Here is a 19,411-nt window from a genome sequence, read left to right on the forward strand (position 1 = left end):
AAATGTATATGTATGTATATGTATACGTCATGAATATACAAAAAAAAATTTCAGAAAAATAGCAGTAAAATAATGATAATAAAATAATAAATAAAGTAGGTATTGTGAAGGTGCTGCGAATTTTTCCATTAACTGTTTTATATTTACAATGTGTCGTGTCTTTTTTGTTTTTTTACTTTTTTTACTTTATAACCAGAAGAAATGAATTTTAAATGGATGGAAGTACCAAAAATGTATAAAGAAATACCAAGTTATAGCTACTTTTTTTTTTGGTTTGGTTTTCTTCATCTTTAGGCTATTAAAATTTTTGTATAATATTCCAATACTAACGTATATAAGTGTGTATACTTACAACTTCATAGTTATTCTTCAAAAATTACATTTAACAATTGTAAGCAATTTCACTTTTTTTTTTTTTTTTTACTTTTCTATGATCAAAACTATATTATGTATGCGGTATAAAAAGAGAAGGAATAACCATTTTTGTCTAATATTCGTAACATAATAATACATACATATATATTGTATATAGGTATATATCGGTAATATATTGGTAATTAGATATATACACTGTTAAAAATTTAAGTATAAAATTAATTCATTTTTTTTATTTGGCAAACTATACATATGCATTTTTAGAGAGGTATACTAATTATGGCACATGACAAAACTATATTGCAGCAAGAAGGAACAATTTGACATCCATTTTGCAAATAAACTATAAAACTAGCAATGTCCAACTTGCATGACCCAACATGATCCAAGTTACAAACCCAAAAATTTCTATAATGTCATATAATCCAAATTGTTAAGTTTACGTTTTGTAGGTGCAAAAATAACGTTGATATAGCGCAAATATACAAGATGGTTTTAGTAAAATAAAAAATGCTTTTTCTAGATATTATGTGACAATAATATTAATGAGATTTGATAAATGTTCAAAACTATGATCCAAAATGTAAATTGTAAGCACTGCATTATTTTTGCAAAACAGCAAGACTTTTTTATAAGCATTTCTTTGTAAGGGTTTTTTTTCAGTAAAAACTATGAAAATATGTTTACAAAATGGATGTCACGGACAATGCGTTGAAGAACAAAATGAGTTTGTGAAATTTAACGCATTTGATTATATTTTTATTTTATGCAGATCAATGCTACAAATGAACAGGGATTTGATTGCAGGAATATATTAATTTTTAAATAATGCATTAAATAATTAAATCTGTTGAATAGCATATTGTATATATAGTCTTAACACGTGGAGCCCTGTTCTCCTTAGAAATGATTGATAATTCAAAAAATTATAGGTAATTATAAAGGTCCTGGATAAGGTTTTTAAAAAATTGGCAAAAATTATCATCTGTTATATTACTTGAAAGCCTTAGGAAATTTATCAGAAATTTATATAAGAAAATTTTTAAATGTAAAACAAATTTTATTAAATTTTATACTTACATTTTTAACAGTGATTAAACTTAAATTGTATGTGAAATTTTATGTACGACTATTTACAATTGTATATTCTGTACATACTATAAGTTTGTTTTATTACTTTGGTAAAAAAAGAAAGAAGAAAAAAAAATTAAATGATGAATAAAATAAAGAAAAAGTAAGGAAATTTTCATTATTAAATTTTTAAATAAAATTCAATCAAATTCAAAAAAAAAAATCATTGTTTATATGAAAAACAAAATTAAAATATTTATGTATAAATTTTTAAGGAAAAAATCGTGAATAACTTCGGATTTATATGCGTAGATAATTCTATGAAAATGTATAACAATAATAATAGAAAAAATTTCCATGCGCCTGTAAATATGCCATAAAATTGTGTTAATTAAAAATTTAAAATATTTTAATTTCAGTATCTTGCTGTTATACTGAATCTAATAAATTTCTTAACTTAAAGATGCCATTGATTTTTCACCTTAATAATTTAAATTGCTTAAAAGCCACCCTTTCTTTATTTTTCCTTACTCCGCTTGGGAGCGTAGATGAAGATGTACATTAAACTTTATTATTAATTAGTTTCTGTTTTTCCATATCGGTTGCAGCCTGCTAAATAGCAGAAACTGTTGATGAACTGATCGTATTTGCTGACTATTGAGTTCTAGGTTCACTGTACTGCTTTTGTTTATCCTCATCGCCTTGGCTTTGTTAATATTTATTTCAAAACTAACATATCTTAAGTGCGGTTTTCATTTATTTAATATCGTCTAATATTTTGTATTTAATAATTAATATATGATCATGTGTCTGTATATTTATGAGACAATCCAATTATAAGATAATTTAATAATTTTTTGCTAATTTTTAAGTATTAAAGCTGTGTGCTCGTTTTACGTTTACCATTTTCTTTAATCTAAGAAGGCTGTAAATAAAATTATTTCAATTTCGGCAATTTGTTTAATTTGTAACATTATTTTTAAAATTTATTTATTGAATTTTCTTTAATTCCCATATATTTTGAACTTGCAATTAATTTTATAAATTGTAATTTTTCTTACTTAAATTTTTATTTTCCGACCTTTAATTTAATGAACAAAGTAGCGTGTATTATATATAGTCAGTGTTATTTTATTAAGTCAGTATAAAGATGCGATTAAATTCTATATCACGTTATAAGATATCTAAGCGTAGCAACTATTTTATCTTGTTAATCTCATTAAATAATAATTGCTATTTTTAATCTTTTATGATCTTACAAAAATTGCAAAATTAAAAAATAAATGTTAAATTTTCAATTAGTAAATCAAATTAAATGAATATACTTATATACTAAATTGGTTTATAACGATAGAACGTATTTAAGCATAAATCATCACTAAATATTACAAGTTTAATATAAGCTGTATAAATTGATGCGATTAGTATCATGTGAAAAGTATTTAGATTTAGATTTCAAGGATTTTTTTTTTATTTTTGTACAGATTTTATTCTCAGAGTACATTCATATAATATCTGTATATTTTATTTATAAATATGTATGTATAAATGTTTTAATATATTAAGTGAATTTTTTCCAACAAATCATAATTCTTCTTTCAAGATTTTCTATAGAAATCAAATTTGATTTAGTGTTTTATAAAACTAAAAAGGTTGAAATTAATTTTTTAAAGTTTTTTGAAAAAAATTATTGTTGAATTTAAATTTTCAATAAAATTGGTAAAATAATATGTGCTTATAGTTTTGATTTCGTTCGTTCGTCTTTTTTTTTTGTTTATTTGTTCTTGTGTCTGCTTAAAAATGGAAAACCTATTTCTCTAGAGAAAAAATTCTTATCTGTTTTTATTCCTCGGAAAGTTATAGGCCTTATTTATTGTATCGAACCCGCAAATATTTTAAAATTTTGAAAACGCAGGCTAATAGCGACTTACTTCTTCGAAATAGTGTTGCTAAACATTGCAATGACAAAATTACTTTCAAGTCATTCGGTGGTTCAAATAAATTGTTTTCTTTTTGTTCTAAATTTTATAACTAGTTTTTCTCTTGAATTGCAGGTTGTAGAAGTCTAAAATTTTAATATTCATTATATTAAAATAATTTCTTTAATCAAAACGAAATCTCTTCTACATTCCTCCCCTTCAGAATTTCAGAATAAGAATTTTAATATTCGGCTCCTTATTCTTTTTGAAATAGATATAAGCCTTTCCGAATCACAATAAGAGAAAAATATACTACTTAAAGATAAACATTTTCTGAACAAAATATAAATTCAACAAAACTGTTATACAACGTAAGTTATAATCTAAAAAATTCTATTTAATAGTATAACAGTTTTGCTAACAATGTAATAATTTTATTGATTAACGTTAATGCTCTTTTCTTTTTAATTTTGATTGCCACCCCAAAAAGTATGCAATAAATTTTTATTGCATAAAATGATGAAATTTTTTAAAGGAAATGTGCTACTCATTAAAAACCAAATTGATTTGAATTGAATTCATTTTCTTTTCAAAAAGCTTTAGAGAGGTTTTCCAAGAATGTTAAGATATTTTTTTATATAAATAGACTTAACAAATTTATTTAAAAATCTCAATATAAATTTATATATGCAATTTTTCTTTTTAATTTTCTCATATACCTATATACATATATAAAGCTATACATATATATATTTTTATGTTTATTATAAAAAATAGTTTAAAAGTGATCATAAAAGATGGTAGCGAATTAGTTTAGATTAACTCAAAAGATATACATACTTATTATATACGTGCCATTGCCATGAAATCGTGATGTAATAGTTTAAATCGTTACAAATTGGATTTTTCTTATTTTGTACCAAAAGAAGCAAAAAAAAAAAAGAGTAGCAAAACAAAATTAATATGTTAAACAAAATTCTCATAAGTTTGAATTCGATTCGATTTTTCTTAAAAACCATAGACTTATTTTTACTTATAAATTAAGTATGACAAGAGGGAGAACAGCAAAACAACTACAAAATTTTTATTATAAAAAAAAATAACTAATTAAAAAAAATTATGTTTATTTCAATGACAACAACAAAAAAAATAAATAAATTTTCAACCTATTAAAAAAAAAAAAAGTAAACAAAAAAAAAAAAACCCTCCACTTTTATTGAGGTAAACTTTAAAATTTTTATAAATTAAATATTTAAAAATAAAATTTAAGTACGAGTTTTTATTTGTTCAAAAAAAAAAAATTTTTTTATTTTGACAAGTTATTTTTGGTAAGTTTTTTATGCTTATACACTTTATTCCTACATAAAACCTTCATAATTTAATTTTAAGAAAATTAACAGCAAAAAATTAAAAATGGCATGGAGAAAAAAAAAACAAATATTTTTAACATGACGCATAAAAACCGTTAATAATGTAAATCGGAGTAAATAAAACTATTATTGGTACTACCATAAATTAAATGTGGGTGAAACTGTGAAACGTTCCGTATCGTCACACTGTTTGTATTGTTTGAATTGCAATTGATTTGTGTGTATGAAGGGTTTGAATTTAATTTTTTTAATTAGAAAAAACTAAGACTAAAAATCATTGAATTCAATGCGTAAATAAAAAAATGGAAGCTTTACAAATAAATATTTTAAAAATTAAAAAATAAAATTCAAAATCTATTTAAATTATTGTAAATATTAATTAAATATTAAATTTAATGCGTCTGTCTATATTACTTATGTATATGGTATTTAAAAATAAGCCAAGTTGTATTTGATCAGCTTCTGTAAATATTTCTACATACTTTTAATAATGAAAAAGCACTTATTAAGGTAGGATGCTTATAGGAAAATATAATATGCTTATAAAATAAATTAAATTCAAAGTCACTCACTTAACAGTCTTGCAATTTTAAAAAAAAAATCAGTATCCAACTCATTACAGCCTTAAAAATAAGCCTTAATAATAATTAAAGAACGTGACCATTCTTCTTTTGATACCAGGACAGTGTTATGCTTATATTAGAGAAAATAAATTAGTTGATAAGTTAGAAAAAAAGCGAAACTTTAAAATGAAGACTATACAGAGCCAAAATTTAAAATTTATTATAATGAAAACGAAATCTTTAATTAACAAAATTGATAAGAGAGAAACAAGAATTGGAATTGGCTATAACATAAATATAATAATAATAAATTAAAAATTATTAAATTAGGAACAAAGTCTTGAGGCAAAAAAAAAACAATTCTCTTTCGAGAAAATATTCAAGTATTTATAACCAGATTTCGAAATTCGATATTCTATATTTACATACAATTTTATTTTTAAATCACCTTTAGAAAATTTTTCTTCTTGCCAAATGTAATCAAAATTTTTTGTTAATAATTGAACACATTTTTAAAAAGTGCTGAAACCGATAGCGAGAAGTGGAGTCACACTTACCTCTTTTCAGGCCAGAAACTTTTTGTGAAATTTCACCTCAAAGTATTCGGGAGGAACTTATAGGAAGGTTAAGTTCCCGCAGCAAAACCTCGTAGCAAAAGAGCTGTGAGCATTCGATCCTCATAAGATACTTGAATTTATTAGAGGGATAGGTTTCTGGGGAGCGTTTTAAGCATGATAGGTGGAAGGAAGGGAGACACAATTGATCCACTTCTTGAGTGAATCTATGTATATATAATATATATGATTTTGTAGAAGCCCAGTTGATTTGTAATACCAGTTTGGTATTTTATGAAATCACTAGCAAAAAAAAAGGAAATTTTTAGTTTTATCGCACATAGTATTTCATAATAATTACTTTTTAACGCTTCTTAATTAGAAAATCATATTTATGTATATAAAGGTACTCCATAACGCTCGTCTTTTCCAGTTAAAGTTCATTAGTCCTCCCTAAATATAAAGAAACGATAGTGGTCACTTAAAATTAGTGATTCAATTCAAATTTGAATATTTTATTTTATGTACCCAAACATTTAGGTATATAAAATAAAATCTTAATATTAAATTTCAAATTAAAATTTAAATAACCAAAAATCATTATAAAAATTTAACAAAAACTTTTTTTTTCATAAGATCATTATGAAATTCTTCCTGTAAAACTGCTTACTCTCGCATATTAATTTCAAACAAAAACACGTCATACAAATGGCATCTTTTTAATATGATATCGTAAAAATTTATGCTTATATTGTGACTTGCAATAATAAAACTATGTTGTCTAGAAGTATGTACATATCCATGAATATATAAACATACATATATACACAAATAACTTCAAATAAAATGATTCAAAATTAAGAGGATTTAAAAAGTGCAAATATTAAAAAAGAAGTATTAAGAAAACGTATATATAGGACTCACCAAAATACAAGTGTGTGTATATGACAATAAAAGCGAACAAAAAAAAAAAACTAAAGAATTTCTCTTGCGGCGCTCTTTACATACAAAGTGGTGAAACATGAATTTTATTTTATTTTTTTTTTGTATTTATTTATTTTAATATTTTTCATTAAAAGATTTTTTTCGCTGCTTTTTTTTGAATTTCAATATTGAAATAACCTCTTAATAGTTATGAAAATATTTGCGAAAAGAGAGAACAAAAAAAAAAACGTCAAAAAGTGATTTTCACATCCTTTTACTTAAAAAACGACAAAACAAAACAAAGCTTGAAATTCAAAAATGTAGCTTTAAGTTTTATTTAAGATTTTATTATAACAGTTACGTACAGTAAGGCGAGTTTAAAATAACGCTATAATATTTTTGTTAATAACGTTTCTGAAATGAGAGAGAACGGTTTGTTTTCTCTTTGTTTATATAGAATAACGTAAAATTAATTTCTCGTTTTAAGAAGAGGAAATTTAATTTCCCCTTATAAAGGAAGCAACACTTAATGCTCTCTGTAACATTTAAGGTCATATTTTGTCAATTTTTACGTATCTCACGGATTATTCTTATCGTAAGAATGATTCTCTAAGAGATGGCAAATTGGATGTCCCAGTAATAATTGGGAAATTTATATTATGACTCTTTCAAAATTTGTTCCCTTAAGTTCAAATGTTTCGTTTGAAAAGCATAAATTTTAAATTTATATATTTTGTACAAAATAACGAATGACTTAAAGGTTTAATTTAAAGTTTCAGGTATAATTTTTGTACAATTTTATATACGTTCATTATTTTTTTAGAAAATGTAATAAAATGTGCTAATTGGTAATAAAAAAATTTAATTTAAAAAAATAAAAAATCAAGTTTTAAATAAAATAAAAAAAAATTAAAAAAAAAATATTTTAACCCTCTTGTCTGAATATATGTATAAAATTCTCAAGTATCACCAAGCTTGTCACTTGTCAGTTGAATTCAAAATGTCTGCAATAATCATTTAATTTTATAATGAGTATCAATATATAAGCGAATTTATTTAATTTTTTCTCTTTAATATTTAAGTAATAATTTGAGTACTTTTATTATTGTTTGAATTTGAGATTCTTAATGTCAAATTTAGATCAACTGTTAGTGTAATTAAAAGTAAAACAAAATGAGAATTGTTTTTGGTAATTTGTTTTTTGTGTTTAAAATAAAGAAAAAAATTCTGCTCAATTTGTCATATTTAAATATAGAAAATTACTCTTAATGGAAACAATTGAAAATTTTGACTTTTAATCCTCAGAAGGCCGAAAAATTGACCAGTAAAAAATAATTTATTTTTCCAAAAATTTTAAGTTTAATTCGTTTTTATTAACAGTTTCTAACAGTTACTTTTAGAAAAATCATTTTACTGAAATATTTTACGATAGATTCCAGCTATCTCTGCATCGCATACTTAAATGAAGGGTTAAAATTATATATTTTAATTTTAAGTGACTTTTACTTAATCTATATTAAATTATAAAATATAGTGATGTCGTATATTTTTTATAGTTTCGAAATAAATACATATATAATATATATAGGTTATATATAGGTTTGCAATATATTATTAAAACAGGTAGAATGCGTTTACGCTAATCATTTCGGTATAAAATTTTTTGTTGCATATGCTATGTGGGTAAAATGTCTATGAGCATGTATGTAATGTATACATTGTACACATTTTTGATTGTACACACATAATACTCATTTATATCGATATTAAATAGGATATTGAGTATTTTTGGGTAGGCATGCACAATATTTCAAAAATTTTCATGTTTTTGGACTTAAAAAAAATTTTATTTTTGGTTTTTTTACTATAAATTGCAACAAAAAATGATTTGCTATAATATAGTTGATTAAAAAATAAGAAAAAGGCAAAAAAAAAAAATAGTTACGTAAAAGACATTCTGCAGAAATAATATGAAGGTTATTTGAAGTATAACTACTGTGGTATCTAGTTTTTTTCTTATGAAATTTTTTCTGTTTCCCTCAAAAACCTATACTAACTACTTATGTATGAGTGGTATGTATGTATATGAACATCTTATGCGCATTTTTATGTACGATTGTATGTCTTAATATATGTATATGTGTGGGACTATGAAAAAATAAGAGAAATGTACGAGCAGTTATTTTGAGGTTTTTCTTTTTTCTTCAAAAAAATAAAAAAAGGGAAAAAATTATAAAAATTGCCTTTTAATACAAAAATGTTTAAAATACAAAAAAAAAATTATTTCATTTTATTTAATTTTTTTATATTATTTTTTTTGTTGTTGTTTTTCTTTTTATAATAATAATAATATAATAACTATATGGTATAATTTAAGTAAGTATATAATATTGTTAGCCTCTCTTCTCTCTATATTATTGCAAACGTGTAACTAACTTAATTTTAATACCTACAACTACCTATGTATATACCTACATATAAATAATATAGTTGAGATTACATACAATAGGAATATACAACATTTACGAAACTGTGTGCCACTCTTATAGTATTTAAAACAATATACATATGTAGTTAGAGTGGCTCTTTTTTTTTTCAATATATGTAGATGTCATTCGAAGAGTGTCAAAGATTTTCTGAATAAGAAACGGTCTTTCGATATAGTTAATATATATATATGGAAATGGTGTTTCGTAGTATGGTGTTAAAGACCTTAGAACGGGAATTGCGTGAGCTTTAAAATGACTATACTAATTTAGATATACCAGTCACCTTGTCCGTTTGGACGCATTCTGCCACTCTCGTTTGAAAATGCTATCAAGTCTCGGACAATCTGTATATAAGATCACAAATCTCGCCTTCTACTATCACATACATACATTTACAAGTTATTTTAAATTAATAATATTTTTAGAATCACGACAACTATAATTCAATTAATAATATGAAAATATTCCTACTTTAAATGTTAAATATGGTAACTCCTGACAAAAACTATGGATTATCCTGACAAAAACTATGGATTCTTCCTCTATTTTAAAACAATTAAAAGTTACAAAATTCAATTCCTGATAAAGGTTATCATTGTACATTCTTTTGAATTGCAAAATTTTCGAATTATTTTATCGTGTTTTTGGAAATTTACAAAAAATATGGATCTGGGTACAGAATTGCCGAATATGTGCATATCACCATGAAAAATATCTTTGTTAAAAATTATTTTAGATTTAATTTGGCATAATATTTCAATTAACTGAAAATTTTTTACTAACCGATTAAAGAAATTACATGGGCCGAAGGTTGCTCATGTCAACTACGAATACATACCTATACTACCTATTGAAAACAAATGCGTTATTTTTTTAATACAATTTTTTATTTTTCTTTCTTGAATTCTGTTACATTTGATACCACCGCGCATATGAATTTGCTGTATAGGAAATATGATTAAAGTCGCAGCAGTTATAGTTAAATTATAACGACATACATATACATATACACATGTACATAATATAAAGTAACGTCTGAAAAGAAAGAAATAGAAAAATCGAAAAAAAAGAAGAAGAAAAACAAAAAAAAAAAGAAAAGAGAAAAAATTCCTTTGCATGATCATTTGACTTCCGTTACATTGGATGGAAGTATTTGACATAAAACAATTCCTATTATAATACACACCACACCGTGCACATACATGTATTTATAAATATGTATGTATATTATGAGAATCGGTAGATAATAAATGATCCCGTTAGATTTTTTTGTCTTTGTTTTTTTTTTTTTTGCTTATTTTTTTCTTGTAATTTAATGTCATAGTTATTTTATTTCAATAAATATGTGCATATAAAATTATGTGAACTTATTTATTATATTTTATTGTAATAATAAATACATACATATATACACCCAATCAAGCAGTACATATATGTACATATTTTGAAGTCGTGATGCTAATCATATTATGTACAAATGTATGTGTACATAAAATGCATTTACAAAATTATATTGGGAGGATTTTGAAGTAGATAAGAAATTGAAAATTTGTATTCAATCAAATATCAAGATAATTTTACAATAAAAAATCAGAAAAATTAGAGAGAAGAAAAATAATTAACATATGTTTATGTGCCTACATAATATGTATGAATGTTTATGATATGTATATACATATGTACTTGTTGTATGAAGCCTTTGAAAAGTACAAGTTTCTTATAAAATTTTTAATTCAGATTTAAAATTATTTTCATTACTATGAATTTATTATTGTGAATAAATTTCTTATAATTTATTAATTTATGTATACTCATATATATATATACATACATATGTACATTTAAATTATGTACATACAAGTGAATTTTAATCTTAACCTTATTATAATTTTCTTCTTCTACTACTTACATTTGTTTTTTTCTTCTCGTTTTAAATAAAAAAAAAAATTTCCACATCTAATAACTTGGATATTGTCAAATAAAAATGAAAAAATTAAAATAAAATTTTTTTTCTAATGTTTTTAAAAAAACAAATAAAAAATACGCGTACACAAACGGCCAACGTACGGAAATTTTATAAATTTTCTCTTTTTTTTTTTCCTTTTGTTTTTTTATACATTAATAATAAACTTGAGCATGTACATATGTATGTATTGAAAAAAAGTAAATAAACATGTTTTCTTTATAATATACACCTATTGTATATACATATGTGTGTATATATACGTAATTATGTATATACAATTATATTTGTTTAAAATACATATAGGATACGAATAGGAAACTTATTTTCTTAATATGATGTTATAAAGTTAAACAACTCAGATTTTGAAGTGCTAAATTAAAAGTATAAACCTTAGCACCCTACCCTTATTAGTCTATATAACATTTTAACGATACTACTGGTGGCAAGCACATTAATTAAAATTCGAAAAACAATTACTAAATTTTATTAAAATTCAATTTAAAAAAATATTTTGTTGAAAGAACAACCAAATTTTTGTGCATGTGCACGGAGGCATGGCGGTTTCGTCATCGTCTCCACAGAACATGCAAAGGGATGAGTAAAATTTTAGTAACAACTTTAAGTGCGTGTCTGGATTAACGAAAATCATTTTTATTTCGAATCAAGTCACTGATTTATATAGTAAGAAATTTTAAACAAACAATCTTCGTCTTGAATTACATAGGTAATACAATATAATATTCTCATTATTATAACGAAATAATTATGTTAGGCAATAAATAAATTGCATAATTTATTGATAATATAATGATCGAATTTTAGGATTAATTGTGCCAGTTAAAATAAATTAATTACAATTTTTGAATTTTGTATGACATTCACCCTTAGCTTTTGTAAAAATTTAGACACGGAAAATCCAAATTTTACAAATTTTAAGAGTATACAATTTGGTAGAAGAAGGAGTTGGAAAATTTTTTTCTTCCAACAAAATATTGTTCTATTAAAATTTGAATTCTGAGAGGAATACTTTGTTAAAAATTGGAAAAAAATAAATGAGTGTAAGATAATGGCTAATTTTAACGGCCATTTTGTTATTGTAATGTTTATTTACATTCGATACGCTTTTTAGGTTTTCAAACGGGTGAAAAATCATCGCCATTGGTATTCTAGATTAATAAAAGAAGCAGTTAGTTAATTAGGATAATTGGTAAGTTATTTAAATAATAAATCCAACTTCTGTAATTAAAATGTTAGTAATTTCTTCTATCAATGAAAATTTTAAACTAACTGAACTAATTGAAAACAAACGTGTTATATTATAATAAAATTAATGAAATGCTCCTTATATAATAATTATATTTAATTTTTTAATAGAGTTAAACAAATAACAGGATTTCTAATTAACAGAAAATAGTTCTGCAAGTTTTACATTTATATATTTACTCTTATATGTGGTATGAATTGCACAATTATTCCATAAAGCTCACGCTTAATTAGTTTTTTTTATTTAGAACAAGAATTTGTTGACTAAGTAATTTGAATTTTTATGATATTTTGTGATTTGATTACAAAAATTCCGAGTAAAAATTTTTTTGTACACAAATTTATCTTTATATTTTTTTATATTTTTATATTTTTATTTCATTTTAATTAGAATATATTTACAAACATTTTAAAATTCCCTTTATAATGCAAATTCTTCTTAAACTTTCTTTACAGATTATTAGAAAATCAGGCGAAATACAACGGATAAAAACATGACATTGCTACTACACTTTAATTAATTAAAAATCAAATTCAATTAATTTTTTTTAAATTAAAAAATTAATTTAAGAATTAATGTTATGAATATAAAATATTTAAATAATATAAAAATAAAAGTATAATTGCCGTAAATTAAATAATTTTAATTGAAAAAGAAAAAAAAAAACCAAAATAAAAATTTTAAAATGGGAACAAAATCACCAGGAGGACCTCAACGATGCCGCTTAATATTACATCGATGTTTGGCAATACAATTATGTAAATCAGGACATGCACCAGATGATTTTTGGATGTATGATTCCGGTTATATGATATTTCAGGTAAGATAAAGAATATTCAGTATATTCTTAATTTTAAAATTATGTACTTAATTCTGGTTTGAATGTATTCTGACTATAGTTCAAGAGAAATTACATTGACTGTTTGTTCTTTCCCTCAGCATTGACTGCTTAAAATTAAGAATGATTACGTTAAATTTTTGTAGGCTTAAAAGCATCAATAATCAAGTGGCCAAGTAAGCATGGCTTTTATGTTTGCTTTATGTGAATTAAAAATTTCATTCATATGTTCACCATATTGGATGTATGTATATACAAACGCTAGAGGGTTTTGTATACACTATCTTTATATACCTACATATACCCATACATATTATATTTATTAATTTTAACTGTTATAAAAATTTTCTTAACGCTAGAAAAAAAAAAGTCATTAAAATATTCAAATTTTGCTTCACATGTGTTTGAGTATGGTAACTGGTACTAAGTATACGAATATAACCTGAAAAACAATTTTTATATACCGTTTGTGACTTTATAACCGAATAAAAGTACAATAAAAAAATAAATCTGATTTTGTTAGTTTTTTGTTTTATATTTAGATTAAGCAATAAATCCGGAATTTATTTCACTTAAAAAACTTAAAAAAAAAATTTTATTTCACTAAAATTTAACTTAATATTGTTTGTATGTGTATGTGTATGTATGCAAATTTGCTAAAATATACAATAGAGATTCGATAAAATGTTACACTGAATACAGCCAAGGATATACACAACAAGATTACAGTAAAAATTGAATTGAATATTTTAACTTGACAAGTGTGAATTAACAGTTTCAATTAATGAACAAACAGTAGTGTACTTGTACTCGTACTTACAAGCCTGCTTTGTTTAGAAATAATTAATATTCCACAATATACATTCTAAGTAATCTTAAGGCACCTAAAGATTTGTCATGCGATAAGTTTAAAGCAAAATTTCCTTTTTTTTTTGACTTAATTTAGTTCTCCTGCCTTATTTTGAATTAATTTCTCTTAAAAACGTTCTCTTCTTTGTTGAAGATAAATTTAACTACGATATACCCTGACTCTAGAACTTCGGTATTACAATATTAATAGACAATTTCATTTATGACATGTAATAATTGTTGATGATGCAATTTTAAGCTATAACTGCAGTCGCAGTCTGTTTTTGCTATTGTACTACAAAAAGCGGCTGGTTTTTATTTATGATTCTTGGAAAAGTTCTGCTACAAAATTTGCAAAAAATTAAAACTATTTTGGGGCGGCTATTTATTAGTTTTTTTATTTGTATTTTATAGAATTGTCAAAAATATATTGCATATTCATCACTTTATATTTTTGCAGTATTAAATTTCGCAGTTATTGTTTTGCAGAATTGCGTTTATGAAAATCCCTTATATACTATGAAAAAATTTCTAATTATATTATTCTTGTTTAAGGTACAAGTACATATAGCAATGTTAAGTACATTGACATTCTAAAAAGAGACAATTATGATAGTAATTGGATATTCTGTGGTTAGTTTTAATCGTTTAAATCTAGTATTTAAATTATAACAAATAAAAGCCTTAACAGTAAAAGTCATTTCAAAAATTACATCTTGTAAATTTAATAAATATTTAATTTTGAAAGATAATTGAAATCTTAAAATATAAATGAAAGTATAATAATTGAAAGCTGCCTATGTTATGATTCCATTGCATTGAAATTCTAAAACTGCTGTATTAGTTCATAATTCTGTTTCCCGATCGATGATCGCTGCATTGTTTATTAAATTTGACATGTCAATAATCGGCGGCTGCAAGATTTTGCAAGATTACCATATAAGAAAGTTCATTATGAATTTATTGAATTGAGTTCGTTTTATCGAATGCGTGCTTTATAGCAATTGTACTCTTTGAGTTTCAATTATACATTTTATGTACTATTTTTAACTTACTTGAATTAAATACGATATGAATGCTTATACATAGTTCGAGTAAATGTTTACTTGGAATCAAAAATCGTAACAGTATAATAGTTAAAATTAAAAACTATTTTAAATTTTAAGCGTACACATATATGTGTCTCTATACGTAATATGAGTCTTATTAAAGTCAAATTATTCAAATATAAAATAATAGGTATGATTTTAAGTTTTAGAATAACAAAAATATAATATGGCTGATGAATAATAAAAATTAAAAGAGCTTGAAGTTTTAAGGTCGTAAATGTTAAAGAGATTAATTGAAATATGTGTTTTTGGTTTTGTTTTTTTGTTTTATGTGTTTGCAACTTTGTATATGTAAATTGGTGTAACGGTAACGGTTTTTTTTTTTGTTTTATACAAGAATACATAATGAATAAAATGGCTAATTTTAAAAGAGATTTTAATAAATTCAGATCAAAAATGGTAAAGGTTATATTGAGAGTTTATTGTATTTTATGAAATTTTTTTTGCGAGAATTTAAATTGCGGAAACTTTCCCTGTGGTCAGAAATGTTAAAATTAAGGGTCAATTTATTTTATTCAGCAAATGAAAGAAGTAAATTAGAAAAAATTTTTGGAGTTTTTCACTTCGGGGTCTTATTTCTGATTTTTGATCTTAGGGGAAAGGGAAAACAAATTTTTCAACTGTAATATTTTTGTGGCAAAAATTCGAATTATCGAAAATTTATTTTAAGTTTCAGTGATTTAAGTAAAAAAACAGATATTAAATTGATAATCCCATCCTCTTCTTCAAAATTTTCATTATAAATACGAGATTCGGAAGTCTTTTAAAATTCTCAGTAAAAGGAAAGAAAATTTTAGCTTGTGTTTCGGATAAGCCCTGAAAAAAAAAATGATAAATGCCAAGGAAACGGGAATCTCTTCCATGTTCAAGCTGGTAAAAAATTTGATTTAATTTTTGTAGTAAAATTTGTTTCAAACATGCAGTTGCAGAATTGCCGCTAAAAGTATTAATGGAGTTGTCAATTGAAAAGTACTTTTGACAGATATTGCCTTCATTCACACTCTTGCCTTTTGCATTACGATTAGGAAATTGTTTCATAGAATAAAAAAAAATTATTAAAGAAGTAATGAACACAAACGAATTGCAAATGAGCACGCGCAATTGAAAATTTTCATATAGTTAAGAATGAATTATTGTAATAGTGAAAAGAGGATCTGGACCTTAAATCAGTATATTTATATGCTGAACAGTTATTGGAATCGAATTCAGTAAATCGTGCGGATATTTGAAATAAATTTTTCTAACATTTAATTTAACTCTTCCTTGAGTCTCTTTCACATTTTACCCTTTAATAATCTTTATTATTTTTTTTATTATAGCTATAGTATACACTTTTTGTTTTATCAAAACTTGAAAATTTCATGTTTAATAATACAAAAAGAAAAAATATAACGTTACATAGTTGTAAGTTGTATGATTTCCGTATAGTTGAACTAAAACCAATTTCTTCTTATTATTGAAGACTATTACGTACATGTTATTATATATACATACTTATATACACATATATATATTTATATAGGTGTTGTATATTCGCAAGTCACACGTTATTTTTGAAAATTTATTATTTTTAAAAATTTATATTAGAGATCTTCCATAATAAATAAAATTTAATACACGCATAACGTGTTAGGATCGATTACGTAAATATTTTTCATCGACTCGACTGTATATATATAAACATTAATGTATCTCCATCTCATGTAGACCACAAAAAAAAAAAAATGTAAGAAAAACAAAATGTTGACCTACTAATTAAAGAAAAAAAAACCCACTATTATTAGTTTTTGTGGCATGGTACACGTATGCGTTGCCAATAAGTAATTTATTATATTGGAACGAATTCATAGTTCCACGATTCTTTTGAAATATGTGAAAATTTATTTGATTTATGTATATTTTCTATATAAAAGATTTAGAAATTTAATTCTATTGTAAAATTTTCTACTTGCTACAACTCTCTCGTTTTTTCTATGAAATTTTCTAAATTTTTCAATTATTTAAATAATAATAATCATATTTGTTTGTTTTTGTATAGAGGGGGTCCGAGAGTTGATGATATTCTCAAAGAAGGGTAATAGAATGAAATGAGATAAGCGAAAAACGAAAAATACTTTGTTACTTTAAAATTCTCAGTCGCAACTAGGCTAATAATTTAAGCTGAGGTTTTCCTTTTATAGTCCTATTGTTCCTGTAATTGTTGTCACACGTTTAGGGAAAAAATGAAGGACATAGCAGTAATGCAATAGTATAGGTGGGTAATGTGCAATTATGAGTAAATGGCGGTTAAAGAAAACGTTGTTAAAAAATTTTTCAGAAATTTGGACTTGGTATTTAAATATTTTGCAAATTAAATAAGTAGACCCTAATGGCGTGTCCCTAGAAGAAAAATTTCATATATGAATTTCAAATTTCTCAAGTTATAATGAAGAATTTTAAACCTTACCTTTTCCTGAGACCAATAAATAAAATATTGCACTCTTCTTCGCCTGAATACATTTAATCACAGTCTATTTTTCTATAGTACCATATCAGGCCACCAAGCTGAAATTATTTTCTGAAGTAATCCGAAGTAATAAAATTTACAAAAACAATTCTTAATGTTTTTTACTCCGAAGTATTCCGATTAAAATATTATTCTTCTACAATTTTTCAGCAAATATTCTTATTTTTTTTTCCTAATTTCAAAAAAAAAATAGTTAAGATGGCTTTGAATTTTTTTTTACTTAATTTGAATGTTGAAATATCAAATACATACATAATATGTATAGAATCAGTAGAGCTAAAAATATTAGTTAATTTCTTACAATCCTTGTGATTTTCATAGAAATTTGGAATTTATTATTGATTAACATGCTCTCCAATTTTTATTTAGAATTTTCTGGCGGCAAATGCACAATGTTGGTGGAATGTTCCGTTAACAACAGCAACTCGATCACTTAAATATGCTGGTCATGTAGCTCCTGGAATGTTATTAGTAACTGGTGAACCATGTGCTTTAGAAGTTATTCGTGGTTCATATGCTCGAGGTGTTTTAAAACCGCCAGCAACATATGTTATCAGTTCAGTGGGTGAGTATTTAAAATTGTTCTTAAATTATTTCATAATAATTATTAAACTATTATGTTCACCAACTCATAACTCTCATATACTGATAATGAAAATATTATATTTTTCCTCTTTTCTTTTATATACAATAAGGTGATATTGATGATTGTATTGTTACACCAACAATGCAAGGACAATTTACACCACTACCGGAAGCATTATGTGATGTTATAATGAACTTAACTACAAAAGGTCAATCAGCAACAATAGAAAATTTACGAATAAATTTAGGAATTCAATTCCCACATATGACAACACCAGGAATCGAAGTTATTTATGATACTTTAGCACAATTAATGCAAGAAGCAAAAATTTATCAAACTGCTAAAGGTTATTTTATTGTTACTCCAGAGTATGTATAGAATTTTTTAAATATTTTTTGTATAGCTACAATAAATTTAAAAAATTAAAATATTTATTATTTAAAATATACTTTTTTAAATATAGAAGACGAAGAAGTAGATCTAGACCAAAAATGCAAGCTCTAGACTCTTATAAAAATTTAGAGGAATATGAGCAAATTGAAAGTCAACAAGAAGCCAGAACAATTTTAATGACAAATTCAGAAGCACTACATTCACTATATGGTGAAATTTCAACAGAACGTGATGGTGATTTAACACATCAATGTATTCAAACAAATTTAGCAGATGTAATTTGTGGAGGTAAAAAATTTTTTTTAAATATTAAAAATTTCAATTTGTTCATATTTTATTTTATTGTGTATGAAGGAAACCCGAATGATAAAATAATATATCCGAGAACATCGAAACGTCGTAGTGCATCATTTCCAACACCAAGAAGTTTAGATCGACGACATAGTTTAAGATTATTTGGTTCATCGAAAAGATTACAAAAATGTGCATCAACACGTAGTCTATCGAAAACATATGCCCAAAGTTTAACAACAGATAGTAGTAGTTCGGAATATCAAAGTACTGATTCATCATCAGCAAGTAATTTATAAAAAAGAACAATATTTTTAATATTTGTAATATATTTTTTATTTTAG

General features: G+C 24.2%; 1 protein-coding gene across 1 annotated transcript in view; it reads left to right on the top strand.

Moving 5' to 3' along the window:
• The window catches only part of LOC129612823 (uncharacterized), a 52,406-nt gene that overhangs the window by 27,904 nt on the left and 5,091 nt on the right, over nt 1–19,411 (top strand). The window contains exons 3-7 of the mRNA XM_055526607.1: nt 12,951–13,315; nt 18,167–18,362; nt 18,493–18,751; nt 18,847–19,064; nt 19,131–19,355. Of these exons, the coding sequence (XP_055382582.1) occupies nt 13,181–13,315; nt 18,167–18,362; nt 18,493–18,751; nt 18,847–19,064; nt 19,131–19,355 (1,033 nt within the window). The 5' untranslated portion in view covers nt 12,951–13,180. The remainder of the gene's footprint in view (nt 1–12,950; nt 13,316–18,166; nt 18,363–18,492; nt 18,752–18,846; nt 19,065–19,130; nt 19,356–19,411) is intronic.

Source organism: Condylostylus longicornis, unplaced genomic scaffold (assembly GCF_029603195.1).
Source record: "Condylostylus longicornis isolate FDR11 unplaced genomic scaffold, ASM2960319v2 ptg000077l, whole genome shotgun sequence".
Lineage (NCBI taxonomy): Eukaryota > Metazoa > Arthropoda > Insecta > Diptera > Dolichopodidae > Condylostylus > Condylostylus longicornis.